The 24,449-nt window shown below is 33.6% G+C and overlaps 1 protein-coding gene across 1 annotated transcript; it reads right to left on the bottom strand.

The window, feature by feature from the left end:
• Positions 1-10,498: 10,498 nt before the first annotated feature.
• LOC115704641 (uncharacterized) lies at positions 10,499-11,697 on the bottom strand. The gene is made up of 3 exons (XM_061118421.1): positions 11,383-11,697; positions 11,228-11,278; positions 10,499-10,862 (listed from the first exon to the last, which is right to left on the bottom strand). Exons 1-3 carry the CDS (start codon positions 11,680-11,682, stop codon positions 10,686-10,688), a joined length of 528 nt encoding a protein of 175 aa, XP_060974404.1. The 5' UTR covers positions 11,683-11,697; the 3' UTR covers positions 10,499-10,685.
• Positions 11,698-24,449: the final 12,752 nt, after the last annotated feature.

Raw genomic sequence — 24,449 nt, 5'->3', positions numbered from 1 at the left:
GGACAAGAACATTGGAATGCAGTTAAGTATATTTTGAAATACTTAAAGAGTACAAGGAATCTTGTGTTAGTCTACAAGGGTGGTGCTTTAAATCCCATAGGCTACACTGATTCAGATTTCCAGGCAAGTCTTGAAGACAGGAAATCTACATCTGGGATGGTGTTTACTCTTGGGGGTGGAGCAGTGGTTTGGAGAAGTGCTAAACAAACCGCAATATCGGACTCAACTATGGAAGCTGAATACATAGCGACGGCCCGAAGCCGCAAAAGAACTTGTCCGGCTAAGAAAGTTCTTCACCAAAGATAGGAGTTGTTCCTGGAATGGAAAAGCCTCTGGTACTACTCTGTGATAACAATGGAGCAATAGCAAACAGCAAAGAACCTCGAAGCCACAAGAGAAGCAAACACATTGAAAGGAAGTATCACATTATCAGAGAATACGTGGCAAGAGGGGATGTACTAGTTGAGAAAGTTGACACAGAGGACAACCTAGCTGATCCATTTACCAAAGTCTTGGCCGTGACAGCCTTTGAAAAGCACCGTCAGAATATAGGATTAATTGATATGTACTAATTAGTTTTATATTAGTGCAAGTGGGAGTTTGTTAGGTTTTATGCCCTAAATAAAACTCCATTTCAATGTAATCTATTTTATTCAACATCAATAAAGAAACAGAAGTATTTTTCATTCATTTGTGTATGTTTTGGCTCACTTTATCAATTGCTTGTCTAATTGATTTATAAATTCATCTTAAACCCTTTTCACATACTTGATCATGTTTATTGTGCTGTCATCACATTGGAAAGTAAACATGACTATGTGAATAAAGTTTCCTAGATTTATCAGACACTGGGTTTTACTGATATGATAATCTACAACAAGAGTTTACTTGTATTTGGAGAAATACTATGTTCTTTCCAGAACATTGGTTAAAGTAAAGCTCAGGTTGGATGCATGGAGTATGCATCGGAAGGGACCGATATTGAACTTTGAATTAGATTTAATTAAAGTTACCGTAAAATCTATTCAAGTCAATATCGCCAAGTTGATCCTAGATCAAATGATCTTAATCCTGTTATGATTAGGCTCAATCTTGAAAGGCTATTCGTGTTCTTTGATTTGTTAGTTAAGCCTACTTTTAGGTCAGGGTGATACGTACATTTTGGGAACACGGTAGTGCAATTGAGTGGGAGCGCTAGCATAAACATGGAATCTATAGCTTCTATCTGGCAAATAGTAAGCAAAGGATGATTTCCTTCGAGCTTGGCCAAACGAAAATAAATGGTGGAGATCTCATTTCACATAAGCTGAAATATCATTTATACGGGGTCAAGTGTTTTAAGGATAAAATACATGGTAGGGTGTTACGGTAATTTAATCCCTTTACTATGTAGATCATTCATATAGAGGATCATTGATCAAATTAGGATTATAACAATGGATAACTAATGATGTGTCTATATGGTGGAACATATAGAGCATTCTATATACTGAGAGTGCAATTCTAAGTTCTATGCGTGGATTCAACGAAGAATTAATAAGTTAGTGAATTTTAGTGCTAAATTCTTGATCTACTTATTGGAAGCTCAGTTATATAGACCCATGGTCCCCCCACTAGTTGAGATAATATTGTTTGTAAGACTCATGTAATTGGTTTTGATTAATCAATTATAATTCACAAATTAGACTATGTCTATTTGTGAAATTTTCACTAAGTAAGGGCGAAATTGTAAAGAAAGAGTTAACAGGGGCATATTTGTTAATTATGATACTTTATATGGTGTAATTAATAAATATGATAAATGACAATATTATTTAATAATTATTTATAGTTATTAAATAGTTAGAATTGGCATTTAAATGATTGAATTAGGAAATTGGCATTTTTGAGAAAATCAGATACAAAAGTGGTAAAATTGCAAAATTGCAAAAATCAAGGCCCAGTCCACCTAGCCTAGGGCCGGCCACTTATGTTATCTTTTTTAAATGATTTTTTCATTATTTTAATGCCATATAATTCAAATCAAACCCTAGAGGAATGCTATAAATAGATAGTGAAGGCTTCAGGAAAATTACACTTTCTGAATCAGAAAAACCTGAGCCTCCACTTTCTTCTCTAGCCGCCACTCTCTCTCTCTTTTCTTCCTCAATATTTCGAACCTCTTTTAGTGATTAGAGTAGTGCCCACACACATCAAGCAATACCTCAATCATAGTGAGGAAGATTGTGAAGAAAGATCAACAGCAAAGGAGATTCAGCATCAAGGATTCAGAGAAGAAGATCCAGGTTCAGATCTTGATAATACTCTGCTACAGAAAGGATTCAAGGGTTAGAGATCTGAACGGAAGGAGTCATTATAATTCCGCTGTACCCAATGTAAGGTTTCTTAAACTTTATATGTGTTTAATTTATCGTTTTAGAAAGTTCATATTTAGGATGTTAATAAACATACTTGTGAGTAGATCTAAGATCCTGGTAAAATAATTTCCAACAGGTATGACATCGGAGGATGCTACATAGTTAGCCAAAGAGGAACCAACATTCTTGATAAGGCACGCCTTTCCCGCATAGGATAAGAACTTGGATTTCCAACCTTGTACTCTAGACAACACACAGTCAACTAGGAATTTTGTATCTTCGGTACGCTTCAGAGACCTAAACAAAGGTATGCCCAGGTATGTAGCCTTTTTGGACATTCGCTTCATCCCCAGCAGATGAGAAATTGATTGTGCAGTCCGTGCTGGAACCTTTTTAGAGAAGAAGACCGAGGATTTATCAAGATTTACGGTTTGTCCAGAGTACTTACAATATTCATTTAAACTGTCCATGAATTGACTTGCTTCACGTACTGTTGCCTGTCCAAAGAGGACGATATCGTCAGCGAAGAGAAGGTGGCTTACGGTCAGGCCATCTTTTCTCATTTTAAAACCTTTTATTAGACCCTTCTCGACCTTATCGATAATCAATTTGGATAAAACATCAGCTCATCAACTCTAAGGATGAATAGAGCCGGGGAGAGCGGGTCTCCTTGTCTCAACCCTCGCTGCGGTGTGAATTTTCCAGCCACTGTACCATTAAGAAGGAGCTTGATCTCCTCCACCATGATGCAAGAGCTAGTCCACTTAACAAAACGATTTGGAAAAAAGCTCATCATATCTATCCTAAGAGCATACTTAACCAATCCATGAGCCGCAAGGTTGAAATTGCCGCTAACATGAGAAGAGATACCCAAAAAAATTAGATAATAAAGCCACAAGAAATATGAAAAAATTAATTAAATCAACTAATAATGATGAAAAATGAATTTCATTAATTTGAATCACACACAACTTATTTAATTTCACTACGTGTGGTAGCATGGATTATGGATCTAATTGATGATTAAGGATAAGATTAAATATTAATTATTTGAGTCATATATTTTAATATTCGTTCATATCATTTATTAGATCCAAAGTCATACAATAATTTAATATTGGCAAGGGGCTATTCTATGTATATAATAAGATGAAGCCCACAACTTCTTAATTACACAATTATTAAGTTCATCAAAGAAAAATTTGAAGATGGGGAGTATTGTAAAGAAGCATAAACAAGTTATAAGATCTTTAGCTGTACTATTGCTGATAACATTATTTGTGCTTAATAATGTTTCATTTGCCCTAGCCACTCCGCCGGGCACGGTATCCAAAGTGGTTTCCGATCATCGTGGCTTGGCTATGATGGGACGAAAACTATTAGAAAACGATTGTAGAGATTGGGAAGATGCATATTGCGACGAAAGTGTGGGAGAGTATTGCTGTCCTCCTTTGGTTTGTTATTATTATGGACATTCTCTTGGGAAGTGCATAAACCCATGATGTAAATATATATAAATATATGTATGATACATTCAAGGATATTTTTATTCTGTTTATGTCATCATTTATCTTATTGTCAAGTTATTTTTTTTTAATTAATGATCAAAATCTACAATAGTTTAGATCTTACTACGTACCACTCTGTAATAATATGATACATCCATGGATTTTTGTTCATGTTAATTCTTTATGATCTCATTCTGATGTTGCTATTGTTATTGTTTGAATAAATGAAAATCTATATATAATGTTTTTGATCGATCTTCTTCTTTTTCTTCATTATTATTTGTTGGATATGACACAAATATTCTCATCTAGTTGAGCTGTTTAATATGTATGTGTATATACGAGAACCTCAAATAAATTAATTGAGTTGAAATAATTGTATAATTGACAAAAAAAAAATTATTATAACAAAGAGATTACAATATTTTTCTTTCAAATTATTAGGAAAACACAATGACAAGAACCTTTCTCTTATTTTAGGAAGAAAGGTTACAATATTTATATATACTTTCATAGTGATACAGTCAAGTAGTTATGAGTCTGTTACTCTTTCTGTTGTAACTGTTTTCTGTTTTCCAACTGTATTTTCTTTTCTCTCTACTATAAATAAAGGCCTAACTCGTAAGCTCTGTAACTTTTACAAGCTTTTGGGTTCTTTGTATTCATTGTCCAATCATAGCTTGTATTGATAAGTTCCTATATGGTATCAGAAGCCATTGACGAAAGTCGATAATGGATCCTTCAATCATCGACAATCCACCGCGCACCACTGCCCAGACCCAAGGGCCACCACCACCACCGCCACCTGCTCCTTCTTCATCCTGGAATCCGTTCCAAAATTCTCTAAATTCATCTCTTACTGTCAAGCTTGACAGATCCAATTTCTTGGCATGGAAATCCCAAGTTATCCCTACTGCTATCGGCCATTGCCTTGATGATGTTCTACTTACTGGTATTCCTCCACCAGCTCAACTTGTTAATGGTAATGTCAACCCTGAATTCTCGGCCTGGCGCAGAAAGGATCAATTGCTACTCAGTTGGCTCCTATCTTCAATGTCCGAAACCATTCTTGGTTCTTTAGCTCAATATGAATCCTCATTCACGGCATGGAAAGCTTTGGAGCAGAGATTCGCATCTCAATCGAAAGCAAGATTATTGCAAATCAAGTCCCAATTATCAACAATCCAGAAAGGTAACCTTTCAATTTCGGATTATTATGACAAGGTTAAAGTTCTTGCAGATTCTTTATCCACAGCTGGGCATCCAATGGACGAAAGTGATTTGATCATGCATCTTCTCAATGGGTTAGGGCCTGAGTATGACCCTGTTGTTGTTCATGTTACCAGCTTAGTCGACAATCTCTCATTTGAGTCGATTCAATCTCTTCTCCTCACTCATGAAAGTCGTCTTGAACGCCACTTTATAGTCAATGACTCTTCGTCAAAACTGATGGCAAATCTCACCACCAGCTCCCCAAGATTTGCTTCTGGTTTGCCTAATTCTCGATCTGCAACAATTCCAAACCGTGCACATGGATTTTCTCAATCTAATCGCCCTTCAGGCAGATACTTTGGTCGAGGAATGGCTCCCTCTCGACTTCTTTGTCAAGTCTGCTTCAAGACTGGGCATACAGCCGCAGTTTGCCATTACAAGTTTGACAAGACATTCATTCCTCCCAAGTCTGGTGACTCTCATGTTTAACTTACAGAAATTGAGGAAGAAGAAGTGGCTCCCTATAGCTCTCCCATGGTTCAGGATTTTGCCCATGATGCTGAGTGGTATGCTGACACAGGCGCCAACAAGCATGTTGCCACTGGAATGGAAAATCTAGACTATGAAATTCCCTATCATGGTCATGACACACTTGCTGTAGGTGATGGCAAAAGACTCCAAATATCTCACATAGGTAATCACTCTCTACCATCCTCTTCCAATCCAGTACATATGCATTCTATTCTTAAAGTTCCTAAAATAACCAAAATCCTTGTCAGTTTTTCTCAGCTAACCAAAGATAACAATGTTTTTCTTGAGTTTCATTCCACTTGTTGTTTTGTTAAGGACAAGATAACCGGGAAAATCTTGCTCAAAGGGAGGGTTAAAAATGGCTTGTACGTGCTGACAAAGTCCTTAGGTTCTTCTGCTCCTGTCCAGATCGAGTGTCACTTAGCCACAAAAGCCTCTAGTACTTCTAATGCTTCTGTCTGTACAACATCTTGTAATAAAGAAACTGTTTCTACAGTTTCCCCATCTTGTAACAATTCTGATAGCAATAAAAATCTTGATGTTTCAGCACCTTATCTGAGGCTTTTCATGTTGATTTTCATAAAGATATCAATATTTGGCACTCTAAATTAGGACACCCTGCCCCAAGGACTCTAGCCACAGTCCTCAATAAACTAAATATTAGTAGCTCCTTAAAAAGCCTCAGGTTTTGTGATGCTTGCAAACTTGGTAAAACACATAAAGTTCATCACCATTTATCCTCCTCAAGGGCCTCTATGCCCTTAGAATTGGTTCACACGGACGTGTGGGGGCCATCTCATGAACCATCCAAAGAAGGCTTTCGCTACTATATTCACTTTGTTGATGACTTTAGTCAGTTCACTTGAATTTTTTCAATGACCCTTAAGTCTCAAGCCTTCCCCATATTTCTTCAATTTAAAAAACTAGTTGAGAAGCAATTTAGTATTCCCATTAAAAAAGTTCAGTCGGATTGGGGGGGTGAGTATCGCACATTTGCATCATTTTTAGCTACAAATGGCATACATTTTCAGCATTCGTGTCCTCATGATCATGAGCAAAATGGGAGAGCCGAACACAAACATCGACACATTAATGAAACAGGGATGACTCTTCTTGCACAATCTGGTTTACAACTATCCTATTGGTGGCATGCCTTTCAACATGCCACGTATGTTATAAATCGGCTGCCCTCACCTGTTCTTGGCAATGACTCTCCTTACAACTGCCTGTTTCATAAAGAACCGGACTATGGCTTTCTCAAACTATTTGGGTGTGCTTGCTTCCCACTACTCAGACCATATCAGTCTCACAAAATATCTATGAAGTCTGAAAAATGCATTTTTATTGGTTACTCAATGCAACATAAAGGGTACTTGTGTGAGAGCTCAACTGGCAGAGTTTATGTTACTCGTAATGTTCAATTCAATGAGGATGAGTTTCCTGCACTTGCTATCCAAACAACATTACAGGTAATCTCCCATCCTCATAATGCTGTTCCTTTGTTGAGTTTTTGTACTCCTCCAATTTCTCAGTCCACTAATATATTTTCTCCATCTGCTACTGAGAACAACAATGTTGCAGCAACAACTCAACAACTCCCACATGAACCACCTGCAGCAACCCCTGACCCACCATCTTCTCCTATACCAGAAACACATCACCCCACATCCATACCACCCAATACCACAGCAGTACTTTCAAACCCGTGTCCACCAATACTCCCAGAACCTTCTCTGCCACAGTCTCTACCTGCAAACCAGCACCCTATGCAAACAAGATCTAAGAGTGGTATTCACAAACCAAAAGCCTACCTTTCTACCCATCACCCTCTCCTTGAATCACTACTACCAACTGAACCCACATCCCTAAAGCAAGCACTTGCTGATCCTAAATGGCATGCTGCAATGACATTGGAAAATCAAGCTCTTATCAGAAACCACACATGGACATTGGTTCCCTATCACCCTAACATGCACTTAGTTGGAAATAAATGGGTTCATCGAGTGAAACGCAATGCAGATGGTACACTTGACAGGTGCAAGTCTCGGCTTGTAGCCAAGGGGTTTCATCAAACTCCAGGCATTGATTTTTCAGAGACATTTAGTCTGGTTGTGAAGCCAGCAACTGTTAGAATTATTCTCACACTTGCTGTCTCTTTCAGCTGGCCTATCACTCAACTTGATGTGTCAAATGCCTTTCTCCATGCCAACTTACAAGAAACAGTGTATATGCCTCAACCACCTGGGTTTGAAGACCCCAATCGGCCTACTCATGTGTGCAAATTGCACAAAGTTATTTATGGTCTCAAGCAGGCACCCCGTGCTTGGAATGACAAGCTCAAGGCCACTCTCCTCAAAAAAGGGTTCACTGCCTCTCGGTCAGACACGTCTTTGTTTGTTCATGGTGCTGGTGCAACTTTAGTCATCCTACTTGTCTATGTAGATGACATTTTAGTGACTGGTCCTAACAAAGGGTTAATTTCTCAACTTGTTTCTGATCTCAACAAAGAATTTTCCCTAAAAGATCTAGGTCCTCTTCACTATTTTCTTGGAGTAGAAGTTCTAAGGGACTCGACTGGTATCTATTTGTCTCAATCTAAGTATATCTCGGATCTATTGGTCAAGGTGCACATGGAGGGTGCTAAACCAAGTCCAAGTCCTACAAGTTCTACTCATTCATTATCCTTGTCTACAGGTGAACCCTTCTCGGATCACAAACTCTACAGGAGTACACTTGGGGCGTTGCAATACCTCACCCTCACGAGACCTGATGTGGCATTCATTGTCAATAAGTTGAGCCAGTTTATTCATGCCCCAACAAATGTTCATTGGGAGGCTTGCAAGAGGCTGGTTCGATATCTGAAAGGCACCATTCATGAAGGTCTACATATCAAGCCTTGCCTCCAACTCAATCTTCATGCCTACTTTGACGCCGATTGGGCAAGTTGCCCCGACGACAGACGCTCCACGGGAGAATATGCTGTATTTCGTGGGGACAACCTAATCTCTTGGTCCGCCAAAAAGCAACATGTGGTTGCCCGAAGTAGCACTGAAAGTGAATTTCGATCTCTTGCCAACACTGCTGCTGAAGTCAAGTGGTTGTCCTATGTTCTTTCTGAATTACACTTCTCGGCCTTAACAGCTCCTATAATTTGGGTTGACAATCAGGGTGCTGCATCTCTTGCTGCTATTCCCGTGTTTCATGCACGCTCCAAACACATCGAGATCGATTTACACTTTGTTCGAGACCAAATTCTTGCCAAGGAATTGGAAGTGCGATATGTTCCTTCTGTTGATCAGGTTGTTGATATACTTACTAAGGCCTTATCAAAGGACAAATTTGCCTACTTGAAATCCAAGCTTAAAGTCTGTGTAACACCCTTTCGCTTGAGGGGGGATGATACAGTCAAGTAGTTAAGAGTCTGTTACTCTTTCTGTTGTAACTGTTCTCTGTTTTCCAACTGTATTTTCTTTTCTCTTCTTTGTACTGCTACTACTATAAATAAAGGCCTAACTATTAAGCTCTGTAACTTTTACAAATTTTTGGGTTCTTTGTATTTATTATCCAATCATAGCTTGTATTGATAAGTTCCTATACATAGAAAGTCATATATCATATATTTACTTAAGAATTAAAGTAAAACACTTTCTTTGAGTTTTGTAATTAACTTGGCTCTCTTAGTTGTATAATCTTTGACTTGGTCAAAGTTTAATTAAGATTTATGCAAATACTTGTTTCATGTTAATTATTAGTTTCAAAGTGGTACGTATAGTACTTGGTGCATATGAAATTAACTATAATTAAGAAGATGAAATCCACAACTTCTTAAGTTACTTGTACAATTTAATTAATTAAAGCAAAAATCAGATATGAAGATGGAGAGTAGTACTATTAATAAGCAGAATAAGCAATTAAGATCTTTGGTGGTACTATTGTGATAACATTAATTAATTATTTGTCATTAATAATGCTTTATTTGCTCTAGCTGCCCCCGGGCAGTGTCCGGGGTGGTTTAAAGGAAATATTAATTCGAGTGGTTTATTCTTATTGGCCAATAATTCATGGATTAGTTTTATTTTGTTTATATCATTATTTATCTTATATATTATCAATTTATTAATAATGTTTAAATAAATTAGAACAAAATCTATAGTGTTTTCCATCTTACTACCACGCCACATAATAATATGAATATATATGTGCACAAATAATGTAGGGTGATTCTACAATGCACCCCCTTAAAATGGATATATTGATGTACCCTCTACTTGTTTCGGCATTTAGAAAAAAATTTTAGTCTAATTTTTTTCATATTCATGTACGTTATAGCTATTTGAGATATCCTACAAAATTTTAAGAAATTCGGAATAATTTACAATATAGAAAACAATGTTCAAACAGTCTATTTTACACGCGTATAAAATAAAATAGTCACGCGTGCAACACATTACTTGAACGCAATTTTCGGCGTGTTAAACTTTTCTGAATTTCTTAAAATTTTATAGGATGTCTTAAATAAGTATAATTTACATGACCATGAGAAAAAAATTGCCTAAAAAATTTGACTAAAAAATTATTTCGGATACTAAAACAGATAAACACTACTACAAAATTGGCTTTTCCCAACGGTTTATAACTGTCTTTTATACTATTTCCCAACGGTTCCTAAGACCGTTGGCTATGTGGGTGTCATAAAAATGCAAAACTTCAAAAGACGGTTTATAACTGTTGGAAAAAGTCAATTTAAATGACAGTATACAACTGTTGGAAAAAGTCACATTAAATGACTGTTAATAACTGTTGGCAAAAGTATTATTTAAATTAAATTAATATTTTTTTAATATATATTTTTAAATAATAGTATTAATTTTTATAAAAAAAAATATAATATTGATTAAAATAAATAGAATTAATATATTTCTAAATTTAAATATCATAATTCATTACAGATTTTATTCCAAAAAAATATACAATAATTCATTAAAATTATACCAAAATCAAAGATTATTACAGGAAAATAAATGATACAATTCTGGAAAAAAAAATAAAGATAAAACAAGGGAGAAACTAGATCAGATTATAGGCTATAGCTGCCGCAGACCAGATCGATGTTGTGGCCATCATAATTCCAACGAGTTGTGCACCTCCGACCCTGAGTAAGAGCGAAATTGATGAACGCAGTGAGCACCGAAGCCTTCAGCTTTCGCCTCAAAGCCATGGTCAGGCAAACAACATCCCTTGAGCAAGTATATCGCTAAACAAAACCATAGTGATTCAATTACTGAATAAAGACTTGAACACTAACAAAAAAAACTACAATAAACTCAACAAACCCATCTACGAGCGAAAGAGATACTCCGTGATATCCTTACAATTTATTATTCAGTATATCAAAATATTACATGTATATGTCAAGGCTTGATAAAATAACACAAATAGTGCAAGAAATTAATTCGCCAATTCAAGGTTCAGTTCTTTCAAGTACAACCTATATAAGGATATAGTCTTATAGAAATATGCAATTAACAATTTAATATCTACAAACACTACTAAAATTATGAGGGCAATTTGTTAGTAATAATATTAATTAGTTACACAGAGAGATAAAAGAGACTTTACTTGAGAATTTCCATAATCAACACCTTGCGAGAAGGAGCCTTGATGTGCAATCTGAAAGATTAACAATAAGGCCATATCAAGTACCTTAATTCCTATTAATAAAATTTGGAAGCACAAAAAAAAATGAAGCACTTTAGCAGATATTAATTAAGAACCTGAGCATTTGGATTAGGGTGAATATCTTTTTTAGTAGACGGGGATGAATCTCCATCTTTTGAACAAATCTCCTTCAAATCTAAGAAAAAAACGCAGTGCCACCGCGCAAGAGAAAACGCATAGAGAGAGAGAGAACGGGAGCGAGAGAGACACACGGAAGAGGGAGAGAGGTTGGGGTTTTCTGGTTCATTTGAACCATTAGCGCCGGCGCCGCACAAAGAGAAGGCAGAGAGAGGGGGATCGGGAGAATGAAAGAGAGAAGGGATTAGGTTTTCACTTAGGGTTTTTTTTTTTATCATTTTCTATTTATACCATTCAATTTTTCTTACTAAATTTATTTTATTTATTTCATTTTAATAAATAAAAATTTAATATAATTAAAGACCCCAAATTAAAAATCTCAAATTAATCTTATATAAAAATAAAATGCCACAATTTTTAACTAAAGACCCAAATTAATTCTCCAATAAAACTTTAATTAAAAATGATTGTCTAATAATTTTTCTCTTTTAGATAATTTTTTTAAATAACTTTTACAATAAATTTTTAAATACAACTAATTTCTAAAATTATCCTCTAATTAAAAATCTATAAATTTCAAATTTCTCAATTTTATAAATTCTCAAATTATAAATTTATTAACCAAAAAAAAAATTTGTTTTTTTTTTTTTTAAATCTGAAACTTTTTTTTAGTATTTTTTTTTATTAAATATTTTTTTATTAAGCAAAAAAAGTAGAAATTCTTTCATTTTTTTAAATCTAAAACTTTTTTTATGTATTGAATATAAATTTTTTTTATTAAACAAAAAAAAAATCTTTTTTTTTTAATTTAAATTTTTTTATACTAAAAATAACATTTTCCAACAGTTTATAACTGTTGGGAATACTAAGTATACCCAACGGTTGTAAACCGTTGGGAATATTTAGTATTCCCGACAGTTTACAACCGTTGGGAATACTAAGTATTCCCAACAGTTATAAATTGTTGGCATTCACTATTTTCTTTTAAAAAAAAATCATTTAGTATTGCCCACGGTTGTCCACCGTTGCCATTGGTTTTCTCAACGGTTTTTTTGCTTCAGTTTTAAACCGTTGGGAAAAATCTCCACTTACTTTTTCTAACGGTTTTCATAATTGACCCCCTTATTAACCGTTGGGAAAACCCACTTTTGTAGTAGTGAAAGATGTATCGGCGTATCCCTTTTAAGGGGGTGCATTATAGAATTTCCCAATAATATATACATACGTTGATGGATTAGTACTTTTATTTTGTTCATGTCATTATTGTTTGAATAAAATGAAAATCTATATTGTTTTCGATTAATGTCTTCATTTTCTTCATTATTAATAGTAGAATTTAGATGACATAAATATTCAACAATAAATATTATAATTCCCTTTTAATTTCACATTTTAATATGTTGTTACCAAGCTACTTTATTTCTAATTATCAATATTAATATAATCTTAATATATAATAAGATTGGATGTTTATAAGCTATACTAATTATGTGGAGTGCCTATAGATATGTCACTTATTCTATTTTTTTGTTAATACAATTTGATTATTTTCATGATCAATAGGGCCTTTTTCAAAAATTAACACTGAAGAGTTTTCTCTCAATTAATGAATAATATATCACGTTTTCTTTTTGCACAGTAAATTAATGACCAAGTTTATATCTAAGGACAAATCAGTATATATATACACTCAAACAAACATGAAAAAAAAAAATACAAATGAAAAAAAAACCAGTTTTATCTATTTACTAATTAAAGAACACTTATAATTAGCTCTCTGTTGCCCTTTTCTAGGGCCATAAAATTAAAAAAAAGATATTGACTATATATAAGAATATTTCTATATTTAATGAAGAAAAAATATTGAACAATTGCCAAAAAAAAAAAAAAAAAAAAAATCACTAGAACGTAGGTCCGTCCATGCATTATTTAGTATAAGTGGCCTATAAAACGATAGCACATTACCTAAGATGAAATCACCAAAATTAAATTAAACACTTTAATTATTATTGATCATAATTAAGCAATATATAATTAATGGAGAGTATTATGAAGAAGCAAGTAATTAGGTATTTGGTAGTATTGTTGATAACATTATTTGTGTTTGTTAATAATATCTCATCAGCCGTGGCCCAGGCCGAGGGCGAGGGCAATAGCAAGGTGGTTTCCGAGCAGCTTCTGCATGAAGATGCGGCGGTGGGAAGGAAACTACTAGGGTGCGGTTCGGCTATGGAAAATTGTAACGAAAGCTTGGGACAAAAGTGTTGCGAGCCCTACGTTTGTGACGTTTCGAATTCATTGGGTATGGGAATGGGAACATGCATGCTTAAATTTTGATATGATCATATCTGATTATTAATTTCATTCATTTCTCTTATTAATATTTAAATGAAAAAATAATTTTTTTTTGTTTTTTTAATTTTTCTTAATTTAATTTAATTTTTGTTATTTTTTTGTGTAACTTGAGTATATATATATATGTTGGATGACACAAATTAATGTCAGGTTGATTGTGTTGTTCTGTAACATAGTTATGTACTGTTTCTATTAATCATCATCAATAAAGATTAAAATATTTTCTTGTTGATTTGTAGTATTTTTTAGAAAATAATTATTTAAATATATATAATTTGATTTTTTTTTTCTTGAAGAGAAAAAATGAATAGAAACTTATATTAATGAGTCGATCGTGCAACACAATACACATAAATACTAATTTTTTATTTAACTCATTCATATGTTTATTATCACTCTACAATAATTATATAACAACTTGAGAAGATGACTTCAAGAATTAAAGTATGGAGTTTCAGAAATTTGTCTTTTGTTAGAAGAGTTGTATTGATAAACTCAGTACTTTTGACAATACATATTTACTGGAGCCAAATCCTCATCCTTCCAAAGAAAGTCATAAAAGAGATAGAAAGTATTTGTAGAAGTTTCTTATGGACAGGAAAAAGTAATATGAATGGTTCGGGTAGCATTGCTTGGGATAATCTTTGCAAATCTAAGAAAACTGGTAGAATTGGGATTCATGCGGTAGCAAAACATGTTTGGACAATTGCTAATAAGAAAGATAATCTCTGGGTGAAGTGGATGCATAGTGTGTACATCGATCAAGAAAATTGGTGGGAGTACAAGGCTCTTGCCCACACAGCAGCTGGTACTGGAGCAAAATCATCAATGTCAAAGAAGCAGTGAAGCTGATGTTACCTCTAGATCAGTTTACTGCATCAGACTTCAAAAGCACATATGTACAAGATGTTAAATCAAGAACAAAGAAGTTTTCATGTTAGCAAGCAAGTTCGGAGCAGATTAAATGTTCCAAAGCATAGTTTTCTTCTTTGGATAGCAGTGCAGAACCAGTTGAAAACAAGAGAAAGACTTCTAAAAAGCAGATTATTGCTGATGCTTCCTGTATACTGTGTAATAATGCAGTAGAAAACTGCTTACAAGAATTAAAAACATGGCTGCACTGGAAGATTAAACTGAATCACTGCAGAGCATATTGAGATGGATTGATTGAGCAAAGTTGAGCAAATTCAAGGCAAACTGCTACACAGCCTGCATATTGCTTCCTTGGTTTACAAGATTTGGCAATCCAGGAATAAAATGTTATGGTCCTAGGAGACTACAGAACTGCAAGCACTCATTCAAGAAGCTAAATGGCTGATAAAGAATAGAATTACTTGTGTAATGTCCAAATGTATAGATCAAAAAGAATTAGAATAGTTTCAAGAATTATAAGAGATTTGTTTTTTTTTACAGAAAGTTGTATAGTTGATTGCTCCTTGAAGAGCCATAGGTTGTAACATAAAAAGTTTATTGTGTAATCAAATTCCTGATTCATCAAAAAAAAAAAATTATATAACAACTCCAATTAATAAATAAAAAATGTTACAAGGCACCACTCAAAATATAATAATATATATTGCAAGTAGTTAAATTAATTAAATATTTGAGTCCACATGATTTAATTAAATATAATGAAATATTCATTGCTAGCTATTTGCAATGTGGTCCTCACTGAGTTGAAATGAGTTATAGGTAAACAAAATTTTTTGAGCCCTTACTCTAAAGATAAATGATATTTTTAAAAATTATTAAAAAAATATGTATATTTTTTAAAAGTATTTTTTTATTTGAATCCCTAAAATAAGTGGGTCCTAAGCACAGGCCTAGCCCGCCTATACTTATAGGGCCGACCTGCGTGACACCATTATGATGCATAACAACAAGAGGAAATTACACTTAGTATGAGATTTTAAAAGTTCTTATGATAAATATGGCACATTTAAGTTTGGCCAATTTATATGGTATTTTTTTATTTTTAGGTTTTTGTATGGTATTTGATATGCCATATATATGTAATTAGGTTTCTAAATCCCATATTTACTGTTTTTATTTGTTTAGGAAGTTTTATTTGTCATTGATCTTGGGAAAAGTCACGGAGTTTCTTTGTAGGTCTTGGGAAAAGTCACGGAGTAGCGGTCGGTGCGGGAAAAGTCGTCGGAGTTCTTTGCGGCGCGGAAAATTCGTCGGAATTGGCATTTTCGCGGAAAAATCAGCGAAAAATCACCAAGAAACCGGTTTCTTAAAGTCTAAGAAACCGGTTTCTTGAAGTCTAAGAAACCGGTTTCTTGGTGATTTTTCCGTTGACAATGCCAATTTTGACGACTTTTCTGACGCTAACTACTCGGCGACTTTTCCGACCGACAGTAAACTTCAGAAAAGTCATTAGAATTGGCATAGTCGCCAGAAAAATTACCAAGAAACTGGTTTCTGGTTTCTTGATGAAGAAACCGGTTTTTTGGTAATTTTTCCGGTAATTTTTCTGACGACAATGGCCTGACGAATTTTCTAGCGTTGGTAGCAACTCTGACGACTAATACACCGACAGCTACTCCGGTGACTTTTTCAGTACCAACAGTAAACTCTGGGAAATTCGTCAGAATTGGCATTGCCGTCGGAAAAATTATCGGGCTAATCACCAAGAAACTGGTTTTTTTTCGGTTTCTTGATGAAGAAACCAGTTTCTTGGTAATTTTTTTATATTTTTTTTCTCTATTTGGTTGATTGATGAAACTGGTTTCAATTATTTTCAGTGTATATTATTTTTGTTTTGTTTTCATAATCTTTATTATTGTTGTGTAACAAAATTAGTTCCTTGATGAAGAAACCACTTTCTTGGTGAAGAAACCAGTTTCTTGACGAAAAAACCACTTTCTTGGTGATTTTTCTAATGATTTTGCTGGCGACAATGCCAGTTCTGACGACTTTTTTTACGCCGGCAATAACTCTGGCGATTTTTCCAACACCAGGAACTACTCCGGCAACTTTTTCGGCACCAACATCAAACTCCAGAATAGTCGTCGGACTTGGCATTGTCACTGGTAAAATTACCGAAAAATCACCAAGAAACCGGTTTCTAACATCAAGAAACCGGTTTCTTGGTGATTTTTCCAGCGACAATGCTAATTCTGACGACTTTTTCGGCGCCGGCAGCAACTCCGGCAACTTTTTCGGCACCGGCGGCTACTCCGACGACTTTTCCGGTGCCGACAGTAAACTCCAGTGACTTTTCCAGCACGAGTGACAACTTTGGCAATCACTATAGTTTTATTTGTTTTATTTTTTTTAAAAAAATAAATATGAAGGGAATTTTAATATTTTTTATAGTAATTTAATTAAGTTTTTATTTTTTATGAATTTTAAATTCAGATTTCTTTTTAATGTTTTGTATGGTTTTTTTTAGAAAAAAACCATATTTTTAGTTTGATTGGTTAGATAATGCCATATTTAGTGGTATTTACTTTTTATGCCATATTTATCATAACCTTAATAATTTTTCCCATATTTTTGAAAATAGCCCTAACAACAATGCTTTTACTAAATAATTAGAGTCTAACGCATCATTGCTAATAATCAGAAGAGAAATTTTAAAAGGTACCAATATTATCTAACACTATCTTACATGTCAATATCGCTATTAATTAATTTAATTAAATATCGGGTCATATATAATTCAATCTAATAACTTTTAAAGAGTATCGCTTACCTACCAATCGTAAAACAACACATCAATAAAATGGGTGCCTAATAGCATTAATGCTCTAATCACAAAGCAATATTAACACGATTAAGTACAAATTTGAAAAAGATCTGCCATAACTTTTGTGTTATTAATTATAATTTGTGAACTTTCAATTCATTAAATTTTTCATATCCAAACAACCATATTATAAGTTAAATCTCAGCAAACTAAACTACGACGTAGTACAAAAATATGCAAAAATACAATATATTAATTATTCTTTTTTTTTTCCAATGATTCTCCTATACTATTATATTCTTATTGATGCATAAATGTAATAAAAATTTAAAGTGTAATAATATATTATATGTTTCAGCAATAGTTCTATTTTATTTATGTTTATTAAATATAAGGTAAAATTTATATAAAAAAAAAACCAACATAATTTGTTTAATTTGATTTGAAAATTTTAATTTTTTTTTGGACAAATATAAAACATTTACTTCAGGAAATGTTTGTCAAAATCTATATCGATATTAGATTATTTTTTATTGTCCTCAAAGGATACAATAACATATACATAAATATATGTATTCATCTCTTTCATAATATATTCGTCAACTATATGATGAATATTACGTTTGCATAATCTTCAGGATATATGCAAGATTTTATTGAGGACGCATAATCTTCAGGATATATGCAAGATTTTACTGATGATGCATAATCATCAGGATATATGCAATATTTTACCGAGAATACATAATGATCAGGATATATGCAATATTTTATCGAGGATACATAATTTTCAAGATATATGTATAATTTATACATATTTATTTTCTTTACTATATCATATACACATATATTGTAAATGTTATAAATGATAAGAATATAATATATATATAGGTGCACTCTTAATGGGTATTACCCATGAATAGGTAATTAATATTAAAAAAAATTGAGTTTTTATGCTTAAGTTTTCTATTTAATTAGAAAAGTCTCATTCTATGGGCTGAGATTGTTCCATCGGCTCAAAATAAAATAATAATAAAAAAATCGGCAAAAAAATAATAAAAAAATATTGAGTTTTACTTAAATATTTTTTCATATAAACTTATTTTTGATATAGTGTAAAAAGATGTATTTTTTGATATTTTCTCTAATTAAGTAGCTAATTTAAGCGTAGAAATTTAAATTTTTCTTTTATTATTCGCCATCGGATCAAAATCTAATGACTTGATATTTTAAAAATTAATATTTATAGTTAAATTTATTTAGTACCTATCAATGGGTATTCTATCAATAGGTAATACCCATTAAGAAGTGTTCCATATATATATATATGAAATCAATAATAAACATATAGAAATATATACATACATATATATATATTATATAGATATATAGATAAAAAGAAAAAAGGAAAACAAAGGATTCTTGAAATTGTTAGTATATATATTAATATATATTTAGTGTATCGTGACCTAGAAACAATTTAAGAACTTTAACAAAATACTTACATTGGGGCTTGGGCAGAGACTCATGCTTGAAGCTTGGACAGAGACTCATGTTAGAAAAATTAATAATATACCCAAGAACTATTTGTATATAACATAGAACACAATAATAAGATATAATAATTAGGTATGTGTACCTGATTGATCCATAGCAATTATCTCAGTTTGATCCACAACAGTTACTCCAATTCGATAGTGCAATACTATCAACTAAGTCTTCCTCCCTAGATCTCTAAATCAGAAGCAGTTTATTTTATCTGATTATCAAAAGGTATACAATTGTGATGAGACAATATGTATTTATAGAGTTAGGGAGGGGACTTAGCTACAAAACCCTAGTTGGCCGGGCACGCTCATCAAAGGCTTCAGTCAACTAGAAAAGCCCACACTTCTGCTTCACCTAGACTTTACACACAGATGCTAAGCCCATTAACAATTGATCACCAACAACATGGGTTAACACAGCAAAGAACTATCCAATCAACCCAAGTTTTAATAAAACCAATAAAATTTAATGTAAGCCCAAATAAAAGTCTAACAACTCATGCTTGAAGCTTGGGCAGAAACTCGTGCTGATAACGTGTTATAAAATAATATAAAATAACATAAAGTACATGAGAAGAAAGAAGAAGAGAAAGAGAAAGTGAATGAGAATTTCTCAGTTATTTATTCTAATGGGGTGAACCCTATTAATACAAATACAAGAGTCAAATATTAAGAAACTAAGAAAAAAAAATTAAGAAAAAGGAAATGTTGATTACAATTAATAGTAATAAATAAAAAATTTGGACATCCACATTATTATTAATATTTATAACAAAATATTTCTTTTTATAATATTTCATGTGTGTCCCCATTAAATTTTGGATTGCCTCAGCCACTAGGAACATGAAAAAATTAATTTTTTTTTTTTGAAAATAAGATCTTTATTAATCAAGGTCCTTCAACAATAAGGACGATAAAGTAGTAGGCATAGAAGTCCTACTAACAGTACAATCAGCTTTAGAATAAGAGTCCCTTGCAAGGAAATGGGCCACATTATTCGCGGATCGTTTTACAAAAGAGATTGAAACATTAAAAAGAACAGAGAGGAGCTGTTTAGAGTCGTTGATAAGGCTACCATATGGAGAAAACATATGGACTTTGCTGTTGATGGCATGAACGACGTTAAGGCAATCTGATTCCACTTGAACGTTTTGCCAGTTGTTTGCTTTTATCCAGCTGAGCGCTTCTTTTATTGCTACTGCCTCAGCGATTTCAGCACGCACAGAACCAAGCTTGCTTGATTGAAAGGCCAGTAAGAAGCTGCCATCATGGTCTCTTGCAACAAAACCCCACCCGAAGCTTTTCTGATTAGCAAAGGTTGCCGCATCTACATTAACCTTGATCATTGGGTATGTCGGTTTAGTCCAGCGCTCAAGACTATCTGTAGTACTAGTAGCACTATTGGAGAGAGTCTTTGAAAGGGATTGAGCACTTTTCCATTGATCTAAAGTGAGTGTTGCAGATGAGGTAACTCTGTCGACAGAAGGCTGAGTTTGATTCCATATGAGGTCGTTACGGCATCGCCATATGGCCCAGCAGAGCATTGATATGGATTCGATTTCAGAGGCAGGCCAGTGAGAGAGAACGTGATGAAACCAGGTAGCAAAAGTACTTTCAACACTGTCTCTTGCAGAACCGAGTACTTTGCGAATGCAATTTTTTGCAAAGGGACAGTTAACAAAGAGATGAAGTGAAGTTTCAGCAGATGCATTGCATAGTGAGCAAGTAGAGTCAATTGCAACATGTCTGGTTTGGAGTTGCACTTTGGTGGGTAAACTGTTGCTACATGTTCTCCAAAGAAGGTCTTTTACACGAGGAGGCAGAGGCAATTGCCATAGGGAGTTCCAGAATGGTGACAAAGGGTCAACACCCCATGAACCTTTTAATTGCTGCAGCAGGTGGTATGCGGTTTTAACTGTGTAAATACCAGTTCTTTCTTTTAGCCAGTACCAGTGGTCTTCAGAACCGGATGAGGGGAGTTGGAGCTGAAGGACAAGGTCTCTATCACGATCATCAAGAAGATCATTCAAGATATCAATAGCCACTCTTTGCCAAGTATTTCTTCTTAAAGATCTATTAGGCTCACCATAGAGGCCAGTGAGTCTATACTCAGGGTAGGAATTGATAGAGATAGTGCAGTCAATGTGATTGTTAGAGTACCCATGAATACAAGCTTCTTCAGAAAATTTCCATAAGAATGCAAGACCACCACTGTGGCCTTGGGCCTCGACAGAAAAGGCCCCCTCAAAACCAATAGCAATTTTTAACTCTTCAATTTTATTTTTATTACAAAGAGTTTCACAGAGAAAGATGAAATTGGGCCTCTTTTGAGCATTAATCTCAATAATGAACTGTTTGGTCCGTTGGTTCCCAAGCCCCCGGCAGTTCCAACTTAAGATACTCATGGTGTATGGCGAGTTCCATCTGTGAAACTCGCCAACATACCATTTTTTGAAAGCCCATTGTCAAACTGGTTTTGAATTAGCCCATCAACCTGATCCACAAGAGTTTCCTGGCCCACAGAATCATCATTAGAGAAGTCTTCTTGTTCGATATCAGTCATATCCTCGGTGCGTCTACGCTTAACATCTGTAATAATGAGACCTTTTTTCATGCCGTTGGCATTTAGTTGGGCAGCTGGAGATTGAGTAAGAGTAGGGTCAAGAACAGGATAGTTAATATTGACATCTTTGTCATTGTTGTGATTGGCTCCATGATTAATGGGATTGGAATTAACTCCTGATACATTCCTGATCTCATCCAGCTCAGCATCTGAATCGGTGGCCATGTGCGTAGCACTAGCAGCACGGCGAAGAGATGATCCAGCAGGGGCAAGCTCCGGATTCCATCCGACATTACGAAGCCATTTCGAACCAATATACTTACTTTGTTGGATCGGTGTTGCTTTCATCCAAGTTCCGTATGGCTTAGCAATTTGGTCAAGAGGGGTTTGAAACAACTTAGCACAGAACCTTTCGGTATGTCCGATGATTCCACAAATAAAACAGAATGTGGGGGCACGTTCATATTTGAAATAGACCCAGAAACTTTCATCACCTTCGGGACTGATCTTCATTTTCCTTCTGAGAGGCTTTTCGATGTTGAGGGTGACACGAATGCGGAGGTAGTTTCGCCAAAATCCTTTGAAATTATTGGGATCAGATTCAATGAAGACCCCAATCCTGTTTCCCACATCTTTAACAACTCTTTCAGACATATAACCAGGTTGCATATCAAATATTTGAATCCAAATATCAAGCTTGTTGAGAGGGATAGTGCGAGGATCATCTTTTTGGGTAATACGATTGATGATAAGAAGCTTTCTAAGACAAGTCCATGGACTGCCATCGATAACTCTGTTTATATCAACGTCATGGTAAAATTGGAATAAGTATCTGTTTAGGCCTAATTCTTTGCAGAACATACCCATACCTGGTTTCCATAATGATGCAAGTTGGTGCTGTATGGTGTCAAAATCCATTTGGTGATCCTGGGCGAAAGTACCAACTAAACACCATCTGGTATCGACTCCTTCTTCAACTGTTTTGAGGTGTTGTCCAAGGGTTATGACATCTTCTTCTTCTTCTTCGAGACTGAGATTGGCACATATGTCCTCTATCTCATGGGGTGTACGACTTGAAGAAGCCATAATGATAAAGAATAAAATTAGAGAGAAAGACGATTGGTAGAGAGGGGCTGGGGGCAGGACAATTGAAAAATCACAGAGAAACAGAACTGACTATGTCAAAAGACATCACTCTATATCACAGTAATTCTAAAACCAACTTATCTCAACAATCTCACTAAGATTACTAACTAAAATCATTGTGATATTTTTAACCTCCGATTATGAAAAAATTAATTAAATCAACTAATAATGATGAAAAATAAATTTCACTAATTTGAATCACACAACACATTTAATTTCACTACGTGTGGTAGCATGGATTATGGATCTAATTGATGATTAATCATTTAATTAAATATTAATTATTTGAGTCATATTTTAATATTTGTTCACATCAATTATTAGATCCAAAGTCATACAATAATTTAATTGACAGGGAGTATACTATATAAAAAGATGAATCCCACAACTTCTTAATTACACAATCATATTTAGTTAGTTAAAGCAAAATTTGAAGATGGGGAGTATTATTAAGAAGCATAAGCAAGTAAGATTTTTGGTTGTACTATTACTTATAACATTATTTGTGATTAATAATGTTTCATTTGCCATAGCCTCCCCGGGCATGGTATCCAGAGTGGTTTCCGATCATCATGGCATGCTTATGATGGGACGAAAACTACTACAAAACGATTGTGAAGATCAGGAAAGTTTATATTGCGACGAAAGTGTGGGAGGGTATTGTTGTCCTCCTTTGATTTGTTATTATTATGGACCTTCTTTTGGGATGTGCATACACCCATAATATAAATATATTAGAAATGTTAAAGGGCACCTGTGGTGCCTAACATCCTGGTACTAGACACTACTGGTGCCTAATAGCAATGCTCTATATATATATATATATAATACATTCATGGATATTTTTATTCTATCATTATTTATCTTATTGTGAAGTATTTTTTTTTTTTTTTAAAAATGATCAAAATCTACAATGGTTTAGATCTTACTACAACTCTGTAATAATATGATCAATAGGATATCCATGGATTAGTTTATTTTGTTTATGTATTTTTTTTATCTCATTCTTATGTTGTTAATTATTGTTATTGTTTGAATAAAAGAATATCTATATATTACATTTTTATGTTTGAAGAATATATATATTTTTTTTTTTACATTTTTACGGTTTTTTAAAAAATAATACGAAAACAACATAAAATTAACAAGAAAACTGCATAAGTAACATCAAAATAACATACAGATAACAAAAAAATTAACAAGATTACAACATAAAAACACCGTATTTTCTATAAATAAAATCAAAAAAATTATAAAAATATTTAAAATTCTGTAAAATCGTATTTTTGTAATAATTTTTTTTATTATTATTTTTATGTTTTTATGAAATAATTCCTATATTATTTGTTAGATGACACAAATATTCTCATATTTTGAGCTGTTTAATATGTAATGTGTAACATGTATGCATGCTGTTAGGAAATTGAGATTGGGGCACCCCAATTATATGTATATATGAGAACCTCAAATAAAATTGAGTTAAAATAATTGTATAATTGACAGAAAAAAATTATTATAACAAAGAGATTACAATATTTTTCTTTCAAATTAGGAAATTAAACACAATGACAAGAACCTTTCTCTTATATATTTTAGGAAAAAGGTTATAATATTTATTTATATATACATATATATTTTTTCTTGGAAAGTGATATATATCATATATTTACTTAAGAATTAAAGTAAAACACTTTCTTTGAATTTTGTAATCAACTTGCTCTCTTAGTTGTATAATCT

The sequence above is a fragment of the Cannabis sativa genome, chromosome 6, assembly GCF_029168945.1.
Source record: "Cannabis sativa cultivar Pink pepper isolate KNU-18-1 chromosome 6, ASM2916894v1, whole genome shotgun sequence".
Taxonomy (NCBI): Eukaryota; Viridiplantae; Streptophyta; class Magnoliopsida; order Rosales; family Cannabaceae; genus Cannabis; species Cannabis sativa.
This window is presented reverse-complemented; position numbering and strand designations above follow the sequence as displayed.

Bases quoted from the DNA above. Each gene is read 5' to 3' on its own strand.
- LOC115704641 (XM_061118421.1), bottom strand. From the start codon at position 11,682: ATGATAAAAAAAAAAACCCTAAGTGAAAACCTAATCCCTTCTCTCTTT. The intron at 11,279-11,382 runs GTTCTTAATTAA...TTAATCTTTCAG, and splicing joins ACCCTAATCCAAATGCTCAG to ATTGCACATCAAGGCTCCTT. The intron at 10,863-11,227 runs GTAAAGTCTCTT...GGTTTTGTTTAG, and splicing joins TTGATTATGGAAATTCTCAA to CGATATACTTGCTCAAGGGA.